This window comes from Pezoporus occidentalis, unplaced genomic scaffold (genome assembly GCF_034315485.1).
Source record: "Pezoporus occidentalis ecotype Australia unplaced genomic scaffold, CSIRO_AGI_Poc_V1 ctg92, whole genome shotgun sequence".
In the NCBI taxonomy this organism is placed as follows: Eukaryota; Metazoa; Chordata; class Aves; order Psittaciformes; family Psittacidae; genus Pezoporus; species Pezoporus occidentalis.
The window spans coordinates 2,420,529-2,438,912 of record NW_026916284.1 but is presented as its reverse complement, the minus strand read 5'-3'; the positions used below and the strand labels follow the sequence as shown (position 1 = coordinate 2,438,912).

At 56.7% G+C, this 18,384-nt stretch overlaps 1 protein-coding gene across 1 annotated transcript; it reads right to left on the bottom strand.

Annotated features, from left to right (window-relative positions):
* Nucleotides 1-466: 466 nt before the first annotated feature.
* Nucleotides 467-17,681, bottom strand: BLACAT1 (BLACAT1 overlapping LEMD1 locus). Its single transcript, XM_062605453.1, has 3 exons — nt 16,849-17,681; nt 1,932-2,137; nt 467-1,705 (listed from the first exon to the last, which is right to left on the bottom strand). Exons 1-2 carry the CDS (start codon nt 16,866-16,868, stop codon nt 1,993-1,995), a joined length of 165 nt encoding a protein of 54 aa, XP_062461437.1. The 5' UTR covers nt 16,869-17,681; the 3' UTR covers nt 467-1,705; nt 1,932-1,992.
* Nucleotides 17,682-18,384: the final 703 nt, after the last annotated feature.

Here is an 18,384-nt window from a genome sequence, read left to right as displayed (position 1 = left end):
AGAGCTGATACCTCTGTAGACATCTCATTCTCCCTGGACTTCTGCTGCCATAAAACAAACTCCAGCCTGACCCGGATCTTTACACTTGCAGTAACTCCAGAGCAGTGATTCATCCATCCTTAGGCTCGTGCGTTCCCCATTGGTCACCACGCGTTACAGTGCAAAGCTAAAGCTACATTAGAGCACTACAGTTTGTGTTTCACCACCTTCCTTTTGGCCTACAGATAAATCCCAAGGTCCTCGCCAAGGACAGCCCTGGGGCTGCAAACCCCGAGTCCCGCAGGCTGTGCTGATGTGCAAAACCAGGATCAGAACCAGGTCAGCATCTTTCCTAAACACCATTGAGATGCCCGTGCCCACCTGGAGCTGCCTGAAGCTGCCTGTTCTTTGTCCTCTGAGTACCAACAGCCTGACAAACCTGGTGTTCTGGGGCAGCGGTTGTGTTCTGAGCTGTGGGGAAGCAGATTGAGCCCAGCCATGGGCTGAAGGCATTATGAGGCTGCCTGAGATACTTCTCCATGCAGGGAGTCAGCGCGGGAGCATGGAGCAGCTGGAAGAGCATCCTGCCCGCGGGAGGGAGGAAGGAGGCTTTGTCTTGTTCTCTTCTCTCGGGAACCACCTGGGATGCAGAAATAGCCCTGCCTGTGCAGACACAGCACTCAAACCCAAGCTGATGCTTGCGGGGTGTTTGGTGGAAGCTGCCCATCCTGCTGCAGTGCCTGCATCAGGATAGCCTGGGTTATTCCATAGGATCATAGAAGCACAGACTGGCTTTTGGGTTGAAGGGACCTTCAAGCCAGGGGGCTGTGAATGTGGGGAGAGAGAAGAAGACAGAGTGTTTGCACTGTGACAAGAGCTGTCACATCCCAGCCTTCGGGAGCAGACGCTGCCCTGTTCAAATGCTGCCACTGGAAAGAGGAAAAGCCCATCTGCCCACTGTGGAGCCATGGAAGTGAGCGGAATGGGGCTCGGCTCCAGGCAGGTTTGCTACAGAAAAGGCTGGAGGCTGGTGGGAAACAATGTGGAGATGAAAGGAGCCTCAGCCGTCAATCCAGAGGTCAAGTCATTATGATGGGGGAATCAAAAAGCACCGCAAGCCGTTTATGAACACAATAGAGGTCAACCCAGGAGCAAAGCATTTTGCTCGGAGCCATGGTGGAAAACATATTGCTGCTTGGAGAGCTACATCCATCCGGGAGGTGGGAAAATAACTGCAGCTCCAGTGCTTGAGTGTGCACATGGGATGCATTCCACGCACACGGAACGGGGGTGGGTGAGTGGTGCCTGCCTCAGGTTTACATGACAGGAATATCTGGGACACAGGGAAAACCTGAGCAGGGCAGGACACGGAGAGCGGCTTCCTGGAGTGCCAGGCACTTGCTTCAAAGCACAAACCAACCCCAAACCAGCTTGGTTCTGATGTTCAGCCGCTCCTCACCAGGCAGGGCCAGGCTCTGCAGCAACAGGGCCCCAGGAAGGACAAGGTCTGGCCCCGGCTTTGAAGACCCCTCCATGTCTGTGTGTTGGGACTTGCTGGAGCAAGGGCAGGCTCGGTTGCTCAGGAGGGAGTCTCTGCCCCGCTGGTACTCAGGGTCCCTCCATCACTGCCTGCTCAGGTGCCGAGGGCGCAGCACAAGGATAACGTCCACAGCATCCGCTTCTGCCTCTTGCAAGGTCATTCCCATGCTTTTGGCCCCACAAGAATCTAGGAAGAGGGAGGGGAAGTGAGAGAAGCCGCAGGATAAATGCGTTGGAGCAGATCAACACCCGCAGAGCCATTGCTCAGCCCCGGGCTCCCCTTCCCCTGCCCAGCACCATCCCCGAGCCCCCAGCCCCTGTGACCCCTCCATGCAGTGCAGGCAGAGGGTGATGCTCAGAGGGGAGAGGGGAGAAGAAAGGAGGCAGCAAATCCCACACCCCCCGCAGCATACCAAGGGGAAGGGGATGGGTCCCAAGGCGCAGCTCAGGGGGATGCACGCAGGAGCCTGCTCCTCACACTGCGGTCTCCTGCTCCGCGCTGGGCTCTTCTTTCTTCCTCTTCATCTTGCAGAAGCCATGGAGCCCGCAGAAGCAAGCGAAGGTGAACTGGGGCATCACCCGGAGCAGGAGGAGAGGGTTGGGAGCACCCCTGGGAAACCTGGATGGGGATAGGGAGAGGAGTCAGGGCAGCTCCTGGGTGATGGCAATGTTTGACTTGATCTTCAGGGTCTGTTCCAGCCTGGTTGGTTCTGTGATTCCATGCACAGGGAAGGTGGAGGGTGTGGACCAGCCCCCCACCCATCACAGAGCATCACCCTGCATGGGTGCACATCCCATTATCCAGCCCCACAGCCGCTCACTCCCAATCCCCCACCCGCTGAAGGACAAGGAGGTCAACCCCACTCTCCTCAGCACTGAACAATCGGGACAGACGTGGGGACAGCTTGCAGGGCCTGGTGCATGTTTGAGGGCTGGGGGGGAGGCCCCTGGGAGCCCCTGGCACCAGCGGTTATGGCACAAAGAGGCAGAGCTGAGAGCGCGGTTCACTCCCTTTGTGTGTGCTGGTGCCCCAAAGCACAGCCCACGTCCTGGCCCCACAGCTGCAGTGTGATGGTGCAAGTGAAAGGCTGGGTTTACATAGAAATAAATATCAAACGTGTGCAGAAATGGTTCTGAATGAGCCCTTCATCCTCTCCCGGCTCCGTTCTTAGCTCCTGCACAGTTTGCTGGTGACCGGCTCTGATTTTGGTGCTCGATGCCCAGCGAGTCACATCCGTAGCACCAGGACTGTGCCAGCCCCCAGCCGTGCAGAGGGACCACAGCATTCACAGCTCCCTGCAATGAATGGGAACATCTCATAGCCTCAGTTTACCCCTCTGTGCAATGGGGGTGATGCTGCCTGGGGACCAAGTGGCAGCCTCAGTGTATGAGGCACTGCCACCTCCCGAGGCTCACGGACATTGGCAGTGGTGAGCAGAGGGTGACCTCCATCACCAGCCAGGCACTGCTGGGAGCCCCAAGCCCGCTGCCTGCAGCCCACAGCACAGCAGGGCCAACCAGGAGAACATTAAACATGGGGGAAAGAAGCCAAAGCAAGTGGGGTCTATGGGCCCCCATAGCTCCACACTCTCCCCATGATGAAGGGGGTGATCCCACATCCCTGCCTTTCCTCTTTTCTCCTTTCCAAGGGCCCAGCTGCAGCACAAAGCATCCCATTCAACCCACTCCTGCTGCTGCCCCCCATCCCCAGCCATCTGGGTACCTGTCTATAGCACCCACATTGAACCAGGCTGCTTCGGAGCTCACCCACAGTGACCACAAGCCCTTTCATGTGCCTCCCATCCTGAATGTCTCCTGAGCACACGCAGGTCTCCCTTTGTGCTGCTGCTGCTGCTTTGTGTTACCAGGCTGGGAATGGGACGTTGGAGGGAATGGCTGGGTGTGGGGCAGCGCACTGGGATGGGAGCCACTCACCTGCGAGCCCTGCATCCTCTTGGCTTTGCACAGCTTCAGCTGGGGAAGGGATGACGGGAAGGGAGAAGCATTGAAACCTGTGGGAGCTGGCACCCTGGTCTGGCACAACCAGGTCTGACCCAGCACTGCCAAAACCGGGCTGGGCAAATGCTTTCCTTGCCTATGCAGGGCTCTCACCCAGTACTTGACACCCTTCATATGAACCAGGCAAACACGTCTGCACCAGAACCCCCAGGTCCCCATGGGGACCAGTCCCCCCTATACCCCTGTGGCCATCCCAGCCACTCCCCCTTGCACAAAGCCCCCCGTGAGAGCCTGGGAGGTGGGGCTGGGACCCCGGTTGCCATTAGGAGCTATTGATATATTTAGAGGAGCTTGCAGCACGGAGGCTTTTCAGGCTGCGCCTCTGCCTCCCATTCAGGCAGCAGACAATGATGAATGAGCCCCGGAGAACAGAGGCAGCCGAGCTGAGCCCGGCGCTCCCCTTCTTGAAAAGGTAGAAAAAGGGGCAAGGGCTGATTCACAATAGGAATGAACTGGCTTGGGCAGCGCTGATTTGCAAGGGCTGGGCCTGCTCCACAGCCCGGTGCTGCCCTTTCTATGCAGGGGAGATCAATTTGGCTGAAACTCCAGTGCAAACACGAGGAGCAATAAGGATGTGAAGCTGGAGAATTCCCTTTAGTGAAGTGCATCACCCCGGGCCGTGTTTGTCACTGTCACAGTGATGAACTGGGAGCTGTCTGGAATCAGCACGCTCGCTTTAGCAATGGCACTTCTCCCTCAGCCCTAAGAAATGTCTTTCTGAACCAGCTGGACACAGTCTATTCCTTAAGCCAGCAATTACCCATTTCCCTGGGCAGGCAGGAGGCTGAGACAGGGCAGTGTCAGCAGGGAGGTGCAGGCAGGGATGTGGGCAGGGATACAGGCAAGGATGTAGGCAGAGGTGCAGGCAGGGATGCGGGTAGGGATACAGGCAGTGGATGTAAGTGGGGAAGGGGTGCTTGGCTGCTTCTCTTCCCCTGCCCCAGTGTTTCCATTGCTGAGCAAGGGCATTGAATCCACTTTTAGCTACTTGGTTGGAAGAAAACCCACATGAAGTTTTGCATTTTAAACCCCACATTTCAAAGCTGCCTTTTGCCACGCTGGGGTTTGTTTTCCTGGGAAATGAGCTCATTTGCAATGGAAATTGCTCCCATGGTTTGCAGGGAACCGAATGGGATGAAAGAATTCGTAGTGAAATGTAGAAACGTTCCCAGAAATTCATCTCAATTGCCTTTCGTGATAGCAAGTCAGCATCGTCCACCTCTGCAGCCAGGATGCTCAGGAGGGTCTGGGGATCACCAGCCTGGTTCTCTAAGATCCACTTAGGAGACACTCTTGGAGAAGCCCAGAGCTCATGGGACCTTCTTCCCATAATATAGCATCGAATCACAACCTGGCTTTGGATGCAGCGACCTTAAAGCTCCTCCAGCTCCAACCCCTGCCACGGGCAGGGACCCCTTCCACCAGAGCAGCTTGCTCCAAGCCCTGTGTCCAACCTGGCCTTGAGCACTGCCAGGGATGGGGCAGCCACAGCTTCTCTGGGCACCCTGTGCCAGCGCCTCAGCACCCTCACAGGGAAGAGCTTCTGCCTCAGAGCTCATCTCAGTCTCCCCTCGGGCAGGTTAAAGCCGTCCTGCAGGAGGGTGGGTGCAGCCCTGGGGCTGTGTTTCAGTTTAATGCCAGTTTCGCTGGTGCTCAGCCAAGCTTTCAGAATCTATTTCCTTTATTCCCCCCCCTTTCCCCCCACAAACCTTGGCCATCTCGCTGCTTACAACCAGCCCTACGAGAAAACCGCCTTCAAAGCACTTCCTATAATGAGCAGCGCCGCATTAGAAACCCAACAACGACGGGGCCGGGCTAAAACTAACCTGCAAAGCAGCAGCATCCCTTTAAGGGGAGATAATGAAGGGCGAAGATGCTGCCTGGCGTGTTTGCAGAGCAGCAGCGCTAATTAAAACACGGCTCCTGTAAAGTCTGCTGAGCCCATTGGTTCTTCCCCCCCCCCTTCATTTGCCCGAGGAAGGCAGAGTCGCCAGGGTCCTCATTAGAGAGATTTCACTGGCTGCAGTTAATGGTTGTAATTAATAGGTGCAATAAATTTCCAATGGGCAGCCCGGGTGTTCATTAGCCCTGGGCTGACTCAGCACCGGTGGCCTCCCCGCTTCCTAAAGAACCCATTTCCAAGCAGGAGGGAGGGGGAAGGTGCTCCATGGCACAACCGGCGCAGGCGGCATTCCCTGCCCGGAGCAGAGCTGGATAAAGCATTCCCATCCAATCCCACATTTGTCTCCTTTTTGTCCCGCCGGAGGTTGTCCGAGTTCGGTGCGGGATCAGCGCTCGAGGAACTGAACCCTCTGGTGCAAAGCGGGGGTAAATACCCAGGGATAATGTCATGGATCAAAGCCTGGGGAAGCTGCTCATGCAAAGCGCAGCCCCACACGTGGATTGCTCTGCCTGCTGGGGGTGTGGGGTGCACTGTGGTTTCTTGTGCCCTCCGGGCATCCTGTGCTTTCAGATCTCCCCAGGCTCCCACTGAGCATCATTCCCTCTATAGGGTAACCCGGTGCTGCTAGCGAGGTGCTGGGAGTCCCACTGTGTCCCATTAGGACTTGGTGCTGTCACAGCTTTGATTAAGGCCCCAGCTTTTCAGTTCATTATCATCTGGCTGTAATTAAACTATTAATAATTGGCACTTATCTCCTGGGATCAGCATCCATGGGGCTGGGTGACCCAGCGCTGCTCCTGCTCCTCTTCCAGCGCACAGAGGCAAATCCCCTCCCAATCCCCACGCGGGTTAGCAGCAGGCAGTGATCCCAGTGGGATGAGAGCCCTGCTCTCCCCAGCACTATGTGGGAGCTGTGCACAAGCCTCCTGGTTCTCACATTCCTGTTGCCACGAGGGATGCCCGGGGCGCGGATACGGGATGGGGGCTCTGTGTCGGGGCATGCGGCTGTGCTTTGCCTTCCTGCAAGGCAACGCAGGACAAGCCCGTGCCTCATCCACGGCATGGTGGATCCATCCCCATCTGGGATACGGTGGATGCCTCAGTCATGCAGAGCAGTTATCTGTAATTAGCAGCTTGTCCCACTCCGCTCCTGGGATTTCAGGAAGGCCCAGGGACTGCTGGAGGGGTCCATCTGCTCCAGCACCTTCCTTTGCGGGTGCCTTTGGGTGCAGCTGGCTCTTCCTCAAGCTCACTCCTCTGGACCCGGGATGGGATTTCAATCACTGCATTTCAATGATAGGTGTGTACCCAAGTTCTCGAAGATGCTTTGGGAACGCCAGCCTCATCTCCTGCTTTAGTTAATGCCCTGGATGCTGTGTAAGCACAGCAGCCAAGGGGTTCTGCTTTGCCCAGTAATCGCAGCCGCAGGTAGAGCCTGTGCTAATTGAAAGGTGCTGGAGCTGCTGCTGGGAGGTGGATGCCAGACAAGCCAAGAGCTCACCTGGTGCTGGCAACACCTCCTCTTGGCCATGGACCTTTTCCAGGGGTCCCTGCCAATGCCTTTTGCATGGCTCCCATCAGAACACTTGTCCCATGAAGGGCTTCCAGCCTGCCCTGGGGTCAAACACTGAACACCACAAATCAAACCCTCGTGGGGGGAGCTGGAGCTCAGCAAGGAATGGTGAGAAAGAGGTTGGGTCCCCTGGCTCCTGAGCACAGCCACCCCATCCCATGGACCCATTCAGTTCATCCCATCCTGGCTGCTCCAGCCACAACCTCATGGAAACCCAGTCGTGGTTGCTCCATCTCTTCCCTGCTTAATGCCTGCCTTGCTAAAAGAAGAATCAATGGTGTACAAGGCAGTGAGAGCACGTCTCGGGTGGAGCATCTGGCCAGCACAGTGCAGACAGGCTGCCCATAGCACTGCTCTCATCAGTTGGTATCTGCCCAACAGCCACCAAAACACTGATGGGCGTTTGCATCCCTCCATGCTCTCTTCACCACGGGCAGCCACCACCGGAGATGGGTTCTGAACCCCTGCACCAGGATCCCCGATAGCTCTTCCCCCAGTGTTTGCCAGAACCTTGCTAGGGGGCTTGAGGCTGGCCTGGGGTTTTATTGCAGCCACTGACCCCCCAGAGAGGGGTTTGCTCATTGCTTCCCCAGTGAAACGTTGCACAAAATGGCAAACCTGGGTATTTCTGGTTGATTTGCCCTGTTCTCCCTGACTTGGGGGTTAATGGCACCCTCACACCAGGATCCCCATGCTGGGATGGGAGCAGCAGGACCAAGCCATGCGTGTCCACCAGCGTCAATGGCTCTGGGCAGCCATTGTCAGGGGTGAATTTTCTGAATGAGCAAATCCTCATTAAGAAATAATTAAACCAGGCCGGGGAGGTTGGCTCCATCCTTTCGCTTTGACGAATGCTGCTTGGTTTTGCTGCTTTCTGGGCCCCAGCCTTGCCAGCTCTCCTGCTTCCATTGTTGGAACTCAGGGGATTTCACGATTCTCTTCCTTCCACACCTCCCTGAGTCATGGGATTGCAGCTGAGCCTCAGCTCCCGGCTCTTTCAATCACTGCTCCTTTTAAAGGTGCATTCCAGGCTGGTGAAATAAGCGTGGAAGCCTGACACCAGGTGACCCACGGTGCAGGAGGGGAGAGGACAGGGAAAGAGAAAAGAGAAATCGCTCCTTCCTGCTTGGCAAAGGTGGTTTGGAACCCCCACCAGTGCGCAGGTGCTGACAGAGGCACCAGAGGCTGTGGTGATGGGGTCTGCAGTGATGGGGTCTGTAGTGATGGGGTCTGCAGTGATGGGATCTGCAGTGATGGGGTCTGCAGTGATGGGATCTGCAGTGATGGGGTCTGCAGTGATGGGGTCTGGTGATGGGCTCTGCAGTGATGGGATCAGCAGTGATGGGGTCTGCAGTGATGGGGTCTGCAGTGATGGGATCTGCAGTGATGGGATCTGCAGTGATGGAGTCTGGTGATGGGGTCTGCAGTGATGGGATCTGCAGTGATGGGGTCTGCAGTGATGGGGTCTGCAGTGATGGGATCTGCAGTGATGGAGTCTGGTGATGGGGTCTGCAGTGATGGGATCAGCAGTGATGGGATCTGCAGTGATGGAGTCTGGTGATGGGGTCTGCAGTGATGGGATCAGCAGTGATGGGGTCTATGGTGATGAGGTCTGCAGTGATGAGGTCTGCAGTGATGAGATCAGCAGTGATGGGGTCAGCGGTGATGGGGTCTGTGGTGATGGGGTCAGTGGTGATGGGGTCTCTTCCCACCCCATCCACCCTGCTCTCCAGGCTGCTGTGCTCACAGACATTGATCTGTGTTTAACAAGTGCACTACTCGTCCTGCTCTCTGATTAAACCTGTCCTTCCCAATGCTCCCGGCCACACATCCGTGGTCCATGGGCTGGCTGCGGCCTCATGGTCACCACAGGGATGGATCCTGCCCGGTCTGCAGCACCCCTGGAAGGGTCACGATTGGTGGGGAGATGGGGCTGGAGGTGCTGGGCCCCCAGGACACCCACCGAAAGCAGGAAGGGCTCCTGCTGTCACCTGCAGGCGTTTCAGCGCCCTTGGCCATGCCCTTGGTCTCTGCCTGATGCTTTTGTTCCATGGGGCTGCAGGTGGGGACGCTTTGAACCGTGTGAGAAAAGCTCTCACTGCCAAAGAAAAGCAGCTCTGAATGGGGACGACGGCGCCTGAAAGGCCGAGCCCCCCCATCCCCGTCCCCCTTTGTCTGTCCCTGTGCTCTGCAAGGCTTCAATGCCCCCTTTCTCTTGTTACCAAATAAATATGAGTGATTAAAAAGGGATCAGGAGTCCGGGCGGGTGTGGAGGTGCCTGGAAGGTGCAGTCCCTCCTCTGTGTAGCCCATGGCTTTTTGCCCTACATGAGTTAGGCAAAGCAATCACATAGGAATAAAAAGCCATAGACCACAGCAGAGGGCTTACCCAGGATAAGCCAGCAGTCTTTGGGGAAAGAAAAGGAAGAAAGGGGTAAAGGAGGTGGGAGGGAAAGCAGCCCTTCCATCTATGTGGTCCTCCCTCCCTGCTTAAAAGACAACGTGCCATAGCCTGGATCAATGGCAGCATGGCCAAGGAGCAGGCAGGGAAATGGTTTAGCCTCCCTCTGCAGTGTCCTGGCCACAGCTACACCTCGTCTGTCCGTGCATTCCCCATCACACCTTTTGTGCTGCTTTTAAGTACCCCAGTAAACCCCTGAGCTACAACGCAGTCACCCTGGCTGCCAATGGAGCAGCACAGACGTACGCAAGGTGATGTGTTCCATGGGGCGCTCCCATCTCCGTACCCCCAGAAGAGGCATCCCAGGACAAGGCGATGTCCATGGGGAAAACACCTCCAGCAGCTCCCCCAGGAGCCGGACACAGCCCTTACCCTTAGCAGCAGCCTCTCCACCTCCCTGTGTCCGGGGGCACCAGAACTGCCCAGGCTGTCCCTGGGAAAGCACCAGCCTCTGCCTCCATCCTTTTCCCTGCCAGGACTCACTCATCCCGCAGCAGTGACTGCTGATTGCCAGGAGCCGATGAGGTCAGCTCCACCACTGAGGGTAGGAAACTCCCTTTCTTGTTGCCCTAGCACGAATCCCTGGGAAATTCAATGTTTCTGAAGCTATGCAGCAGCCGGGTTTGGAGGGAGGAAGGAATTTGCCCGCTGCCGTTCAGAACAGCAGTGAACATGACTTCGACCGACAAACCGAGCTTCCGAAGCACACGGGTAGCTCTGAACTGGTGTTTCCCAAGGTTTTACCTCTTTTAACTCCCATACGTGAATGGGAAAGGGAAAAAAGCCACTTTCTGATGCAACCACGCTCCCGGCCCGGCCCCTGCACCCTGCAGCAGCCGCAGGAGGATGCACCCACGTGCAGCCCCGTGGCACGAGCATCATCTGGCCTTGGTGTTGCATCCTTGGGTACTCTGGGGAGCTCCTCCAGCAAATATCCTGGGGTGCTGTGTGCACGCAGGACCCCCACCTATGGGTCTGCCCCCCAGCTCTGGCACCAACCCAACCCCTTGATCCCCAGGGGTACACTAAGGACACAGCCCCACTTTCATTGCACATCGAGGGGTAGATCTGAACTTAGTAACTCTTTGGGTATGTTCCTCTCTGCTTTGTGGCTCTGCTTTGGCACCCAAGACCTTCCGAAGGAGATTGCACCCATCACAGGGCAGCTCCAGTGCCCGCATCAGAGCACAGGGACACGTCCCCATCCCAGAACCCCAGCCCCGCACCACAGGGACCCGAGGACAGCCCAGAGCACGGCTGAGCTCACCTTTGGCAGCGTAGCATCCTCTCCATGGGAAGACACCAGGATACCCGGCACTGGACTTGGGATGGCATCACCTGCACCACCCTCTCCTGGCCCTGCCAGCAAACCCCAGCACGCAGGGATGTGCAGGGATGCTCAGGGATGCTCAGGGATGTGCAGGGATGCTCGGGGATGCGCAGGGATGCTCAGGGATGTGCAGGGATGCTCAGGGATGTGCAGGGATGCTCGGGGATGCTCAGAGATGTGCAGTGATGCGGGTGCCCCTCATCCCATCACCTCCAAGCCCCGCGTGGCTACGGGGGGTCCCGTTTGTGGATCCCAGGCTCCTGCTGCCATCCCCATGGCTCTGCGGAGCCTCGCTGTGTGTTGCATACTTGAAATGGTTTTGCACCGAGGGGCTGGAGGGAGGGAGGGAGCGGGGGGTCAGGTATTTCTCCATCCCCAGCTCCGGAGAGCTGGTAACAAAGGCGCTATTGAACTGCAGCCTCTGGTCTGTGAAGCAGAAACCTCTTGTATCTACTTCACTGCCTTTGATCTAACTCCCCCAGTGGGATGGATATTACTCATGTCCTGCTGCTCGGGTACTGCTGCCAGCATGGGACAGGGGGGAACAAGCCCCCTCTTGTCACCCTTGGTTTGGGAAGCATCCTGCCCGCACCAGGCAGGGGCACCCAGTGCCCATCTCCGCTGCTGTCCTTCCCTATGGCCCCTCTTCATCCCTTCTCCATCCCAGACCTATGTGCGGGGTCTATGTGCGGGCACCGGAGCGTAGAGGCGGGAGGAGCAGGGCTCTGCACTCGCATTCCTCTTCTGTAATTAAAGCCGGTGCGCTGGGTGGAGGGGGAAATTCCCAAAGGGTTTTGCTGGCATCTGGACAAGGGTCAGACAATGAGAACATTTGACAGGGAGCCCAAATCCGCTCTGTCTTGGATCAACGCTCAAAGCCTCCCCCGTGCGCTCCGTCCCGCCTTGGGGAAGGTGGGGGGCTCTTTGGTGGGGAAGGGGGGTGGGAGCCTGGGGACTCTTTCACAGTGCCCCCCCCCCAAGCCTTTATTCCTGCCAGGCTGCCCAAAATCACAGCACTGAGACCACGCTCCCACCGGGATCCCCAGGAGAATCCCAAGTAAAGGCACCAATAGCAGACCTTGGTCTTACCAGTCCTGGGGGCACCGGGATGCTCAGACAGCCTGGTGCAACCACCCCAGGTACCCAAAAGCACTTGAGTGCCTTTGGAAATCTCATTCTCCGGCTTGCAGGAACCCTGCTCCCAGCAGCTCCCAGCAGCACCGGAGAGGCAGGAGAGGGCATCGCCTCTGGGGGTACCTGCATGACGGTACCCAAAGTGAAAGCACCCAAAATCACAGCACCAAAGGAAGCCAATGGCTCTGAGCACTGCTTCACCTTTCCCAGGGCTCATCCCTTCCTTCCCCAGCTCCCTGCCCATGTCTCAGGAGTGGGAAAAGCCTCTCCAGGGCTGCCTCCATCCCCGCTGCAAGGTGGAGAGAAATAACACGTACCTTATGAGTGGGAAGGGTGGGTGGACAGATGGACGGACAGATGGACGGATACTCAAGAACAGAGACCGACCGAGCTGGGCACACCTAAAGGATATTGTTTTCCACAGAAATCCATAGCAGTTGCATCCCTATCAGCCTTTCTTTTAGGGGATCACCTGCAGTCCCCCCTCCCCATCCCCTCTCCAGCTCATGCCCCAGGGCAGGGAGTGCAGGACCCAACTCTCGCTTCGCTCTCAAACATTCTGTTAGAACTTGGGGAGCAGTTGAAGTCAGAGTTGGGCAATGATCCATTTTCAAGCTGTCTTGACAACTGGCTCCAGCACAGCAAGATTAGATCTACTAATCACATTTATAAGGCGCCCAGGATCATGAATTGGGTATTTGGAGAGTATTTGTCATTGTAACAATGTCGTTTCCCAGCCTTCAGCAGGCATTACCTTGTCCTCCAAGCCATTATGGGTGGACTTTTTGGCTTTATAGAAATATTTACATGGGGAAGAGGAGGCTCCAAAGCAGCTCTGGTTGCAGTGCTCTGTACAGCTGAAGGTGCACGTTGTCTGTCTCTTGTATGTCCCATGGATAGGGTGATACTGGGGTTCTTTATGGATTTTAACTAGCTTTCTCATCACCGTATATCTCGTTATTGTAACGGATGGATATAACCCAAACCTTTGCAGGATGCTCTATAAACCCCCTTACAGGCAACACGAGGGAGGGCAGGTGAGCTGAACAACATCCGGGATCACACAGCGCATCCTTAGCGCTGAGCCTGGGAAAGCCACACGGCTCTGCATCCCTGCCGCGCCTGAGGATGAGACCACACTGCCTGCAGCACCCTGTCCAAGACAAGCCGGAGATGTGCCCAACAAGCCCTGCCTGCAGCAGCAGTCACAGCCTGCGCACAGCCGCTGCCGCCGGCGCTGCTGCAGTGCATGGAGCGGAGACCAGACAGACCCCAGGCTCCCTCCATGGGGTGCTCTGGCAGCCACAGCAAAGGAAAAGGCCAAAATAGCCCCGGTTCCGCAGGTGCCACCGCACGCTCCTTCAGGACACAGCATAAACCCGATTTGTCCGGGAGAGGGAAGAGGAGGAGCCCTGCACCCAGCTCTGGGGCAGCAGCACCGGAGGGACCTGGAGCTGTTGGAGCGAGTCAAGAGGAGGGCATGGAGCTGCTGCGAGGGCTGGAGCAGCTCTGCCCCGGAGCCAGGCTGAGAGAGCTGGGCTGGGGCAGCCTGGAGAAGAGAAGGCTCCTGAAGGGGAGACCTGAGAGCAGCTCCAGTGCCTGAAGGGGCTGCAGGAACGCTGGAGGGGGCAGGATGAGCATCACCCCTGCACCTTCAGCTCCCCTGGGGAGACACTTCCCTGAAACCTGCCTCCGGTGACTCCAGTGCCTGGAGGGACATCACTCTGGGCACAGCCTTGGGAAGGAAAGAGCTCAACCCATCTCCCACCATCGCAAATCAGGGCTGAATCCACTTAACCAGACCCCAAACCCCCTTTGCACATGCCTTCACCATCCCAGGCACAAGCTCAAACAGCACCTCTAAAGCCCCAGCCCCAGCTCCCTCCTGGGACAGGAGCAGAGACTGGAATTCACACCAGAGCTTCACAGCGGGTTTGAAGGGGGTTTAAGCACCCATATCCATGGAGTCTCCTTTTCCTCACTGGATTTACACTGGCGCAAACAAGAGAAACTGCAGCCGCCTTTACAAACACCACTGCCCCTGCCCTCACCAACCTGCGCATGCAATAGAGCGCTCCTGGCAGGAGCTCCATCCAGGCTGTGCTGCGGTGAAGCCTCATGCGAGCTTCCACCAAACCCTCCCAGGGGTGGGTGAACCAAGTCAAGGCACCAAGAGGTGAAGCTGGCTCTTGCCTCGGGCTCTGCAGGGTCTCTGTGTGGTTGTGTTGAGCTGGCAGCCCCGGAGGGACCATCTCCTGCAAGCCCAGCTCAGTCTCACCCAGCTCATGGGTGCTCCTTGTCCTCTGCTGTCATCAGCAGCTCAGTGCAACAGGCAGCGTGCAGGGACAGCAGCACCGAGCGGAGGAGATGTGGGGCTGGGATAAGACACAGCACAGGTTAACCCTGGAGAGGGGACCAACAGGTTTGTATGGGCTGAGTGGGGAGGTTTGGGGAGCATCGTGGGTGCATCCTCTGTGTCAGGGGAGGCATTTGTGATGTGAGGTATTTGTGTTCCGTCTCCTGCTGGCCCTGCTGTTCGCTGCTGCCAGTGATTTCTCACATGCTGCTGACAAGTCGTCAGGGACACAATGTGATACCCATTAGCATGAGGCGAGATTCTGGTGGAGAGTGTCTCTGTTGCACTTTGGAGACCTTCCCTCCATCGCTCCCCATGCTGGGCAGGGCACCTGGGTCCCATTGCTCCTTCCCAAGGGAGGAGAGAAAACAAACCCCATGGGGAGACCCATAAGCACAGTGTGAAGGTGGCCCCAAGCCCATACCTGAGCCTGTTCTCTCTGCCTGGAGCCGTCCTAGCCCTGGTCCCACCCGACCCTGCTGCTGCATCCCACCGCTCCCTGGGGATGCACAGACACAAAGCAGGAGGGGACATCCCTTGGGTCCCTTATTCTCTAATAGTCACAGGCTACCACAGCGCAGACCCAGGGGTGCACCCAGGCTCATGGGCACACACGCAGAGCACCCAAATCTCTGCACAAGCCCACAGGAACTGTTTGGTGTCCCCAGACCCCCCCAGCCCTCAGGTCCCTTTGGTTTCACCACCCCGGCACATCCGAGATAACGGCAGCAACCAAATGACACCCATACCAAGGCAATTCCTATCTCCAAGTCATTCATTTCCTCTCCCCTCGCTGACATCACCGCTCAGGTTAATACATGCAGCACTTCCCTTATCTTTCCTTGGGATTACCTCATCGGAGAGCACCCGGAGAGCCTCCCTCTGTGTGCCAAATACCAGCACTGGTGCCGGAGCTGCAAGTTTGCAGCCGGAGGAAGGACTGCTCAGATGCAGCTCCAGCAATCCCGACCACACCAGCCCCTCGTGCTGTTCTCCTGCAGGATTCAGTGGTTCTCAGCAAGGCACAGGCACCAACAAATCTGTTCTTTGCCCTTCAGTTCCCACTCATCGCAAAGCAAAGCACGCTCTGCACCAGGCAGAGTTCCTCCTTCTCTGCAATCGGGGCTGGTGCAAGGGCTTTGTATCTATTGCCATCAATGCAAAAGTGTTTGCACACACACACACACAACACCCCAACCCCCCCAGTCCTACAGAACACCCCCACTTCTTGTGTGTGGTACTTAGACAAAAACTTAGCATATGCACATGAGCATGTATTCATGTACAGGACCACTCATACAAGTGCACGCTTCATCCTGAAATCCAGCACTTAAAGAGCTCACGTGTAATTTAGCTGGTGAGTACATTAACATGTGTTGCATGTAACTGTGTGTCAGCATAAGTAACATGATTACACGTGAATATGTGTATATACATATATGCACACGTATATACACACATATGCACACATATATACACATATACACATATATACACACATATACACATATATACACATATAGACACGTGTATAAACACATATATACACATATAGACACATGTGTATAAACACATATATACACACATCCCCACAAACGTTCATATAGTGATGGATTTTGACCGGTTGGTGATTATTCTCCCCTAAACCAAAGAGGATTCAATTTGTTTCAGCTGATTACATTTATACCCACAAGAACATAACTTCATCTAACAAGAATATATGCAAGTGAATGCCACACATTAGCTACAGCACCGCGTGAGCAGCTGTTAATGTACATACATCCACACACAGAACACTCTCAGCGCACACAATGAGCAGAGGAAGGACCTGACTTGCTTTGGGGTGCCCATAGGCATTGCCTGGGGCGGGGAGCAGCGCAGGTAACACACGGTGGCTGCGTGTGGTTCACATGTGCTCATGAGATGCCCATCGCACACGGAGCGTGCACACGCTCCTCCTGAGTGCCCCGCTCCCCCCATGCGCACACAACTCAGGCAAGACTTGAGACAAAGAAAGGAGACAAACGCTGCCTTACTTCGCTTTCCTCCTCCTTTTGCTCTCCTCCGTCTCTCCTCCCGCCGCCTCCGCCGCGGGACGTCAGCGGGACGGCGATTCTCGGCTGGGGATCATGGCAAGCAACTTAAGGCAGCCGGCGCGGAGGGCAGGAGCAGCTCGGGCAGCACGGCAGGAGGAGGAACAAAAGCCCAGCAGTGCCAGAGCGGTGCTCGATAGGTGTCTTCCCAATTGCGGAGGGGGCCGCGAGGCTGTGTGTGGCTGCAGGGCGGGAGGAGGCGGGTAGAAGGGGCGATGGGAAGAGGCCTCCCCGCAACCCCGGGCTGAGGTTAGTGCATAAATTACTTCCCCATTGAGCCGCGCACACGGCTGCATTCCCGCTGCTCCGCTTCCCGTTCCCGGCGCAGCCCACCGCCGAGGCACCCGGTCCCCCCGGCGCGGGGATGCCGGCTCGCCCCATCCCGCCTCTCTCCCGCTTTCTCCCTTCCTGCTTTGTCTTCAGCCCGTCTCCCAGCCAGGCAGACACAAAAGAGCCTCTGACCTGGGAGGAGAAATGCCCATTTCCAGGAGAGAGCCCAACTCCCGAGCGCTCCGGTGCGTGCTTTCGGCAGGCAGGGGGATGAAAAGGAGCTGGTAGGGCTCTCAATCGGAGGCAGCATTCCTTCCCTAATGAGTGTAATTAGCAGAGTGAGGATAGGAGCGTGTTTCTCTGGCTGCTCCCCGCATCTTTCCATGTCTCCGAGCGCCAGCCTCCCTGTGCTCTTCCACAGGCTTTTGGGAAACGGCGTTTTTCCACTTCCAGGAGCTGCCGGGGCAGGAGCTGTCCTTGGATGCAGCTACCAACACGCACTCCAGCTGCCTGAAGCTCCCCCTCCACCTCCGTCTCAAAATAGAGGGGTTCAGACAGGATTAAATCCCAAAACACACATCCTGAGTCTTCCGGAGCTGCCGAGGGGAAGACAAGTCGGATCTGGGACTTGGCTTTTTCACTTGCTCATTGCCATCCATCCACTTCAGCTCTCATAAATCCCGAGCTGTCAGTGGAACAACGGGTGATTCAGTGGGGATTTAGCCAAGCTTCAGACCCGTGGAGCGAGCCAGATCCTCCTCCCGCGGCAGTGCCTGACCCAACATGAGCATGGCATTACCTCACCCCGCGCTCTGTTGGGATGCTCTCCCTGGCGGGTCCCATAGAGGGGGCAAGGACCCTCTTCATCTCTGCCCTGTGGATACCCCCTCAGCAATCCCAGCAACCCAAATTCTGCCTGGGATTAGCCTAAGCATTGATTTGGCCGCATCGGTCCAGGTGAGCACAGCGAGCGCCTGTGATGAGAATGGGGATGCAGCAGGCATCCTGCGCATCCTTCTCCCAGACAGGGAGAAACAGCAGCAGACATCCCATGCATCCTTCTCCCAAAGAGGGAAGGGGCAGCAGACGCAGCCCCACAGCAAAGCAGCAGGCTGGGAGATGTGTGGGGCCCATGGGCCTAATGACCTGCTTGGGGGGTTGACCACACAAGCTGGAGGAGAAGCAGGAGCACCCGGATGCAACGCTGGGGGCTGCGTCAGGGCAGGAGCGGCCAGGGAGGGCTGTGCTGTCTCTCAGCATCTGCTCGGCTCTGACATTGTGCTCACTTGGGCTTTCTTTTAATTGCCTTGATGTCCCTGATTTGCATAATCCCCAGAATGCAGCAGGACTTTTGCTCTCAGCTAATAAATAGATGACAAAAATAAATGTGTCATGAAAGATTTGCTTCCATTCCTTCCCTCTGCGATCAGCGAGAAACGATGCTCGCGGCGTCGAGCTCGCAGGAGCTGTCAGCCTGGCCTGCCATAAGCACCGAGGTTCGCTCTGCCCCTGGTGCGCAACTTGCCCAGATGCTAAGCTGAAGCCACGAGCTGGGAGCAGGAGGAAAAGGCGGCTGTGGAAGGAGAGGATGAGCTCCTCACCCCCATTGTCCCTGCAAAGCCCTTCCCACCAAAGTCACCCTAAAGCAGGCTGACGAAGTGGTGGTGGAAGGAGTGCAGAGCACACAACGGTCCATCCTTGTGTTCACAGTGTGTTTGCAGGCAGCGA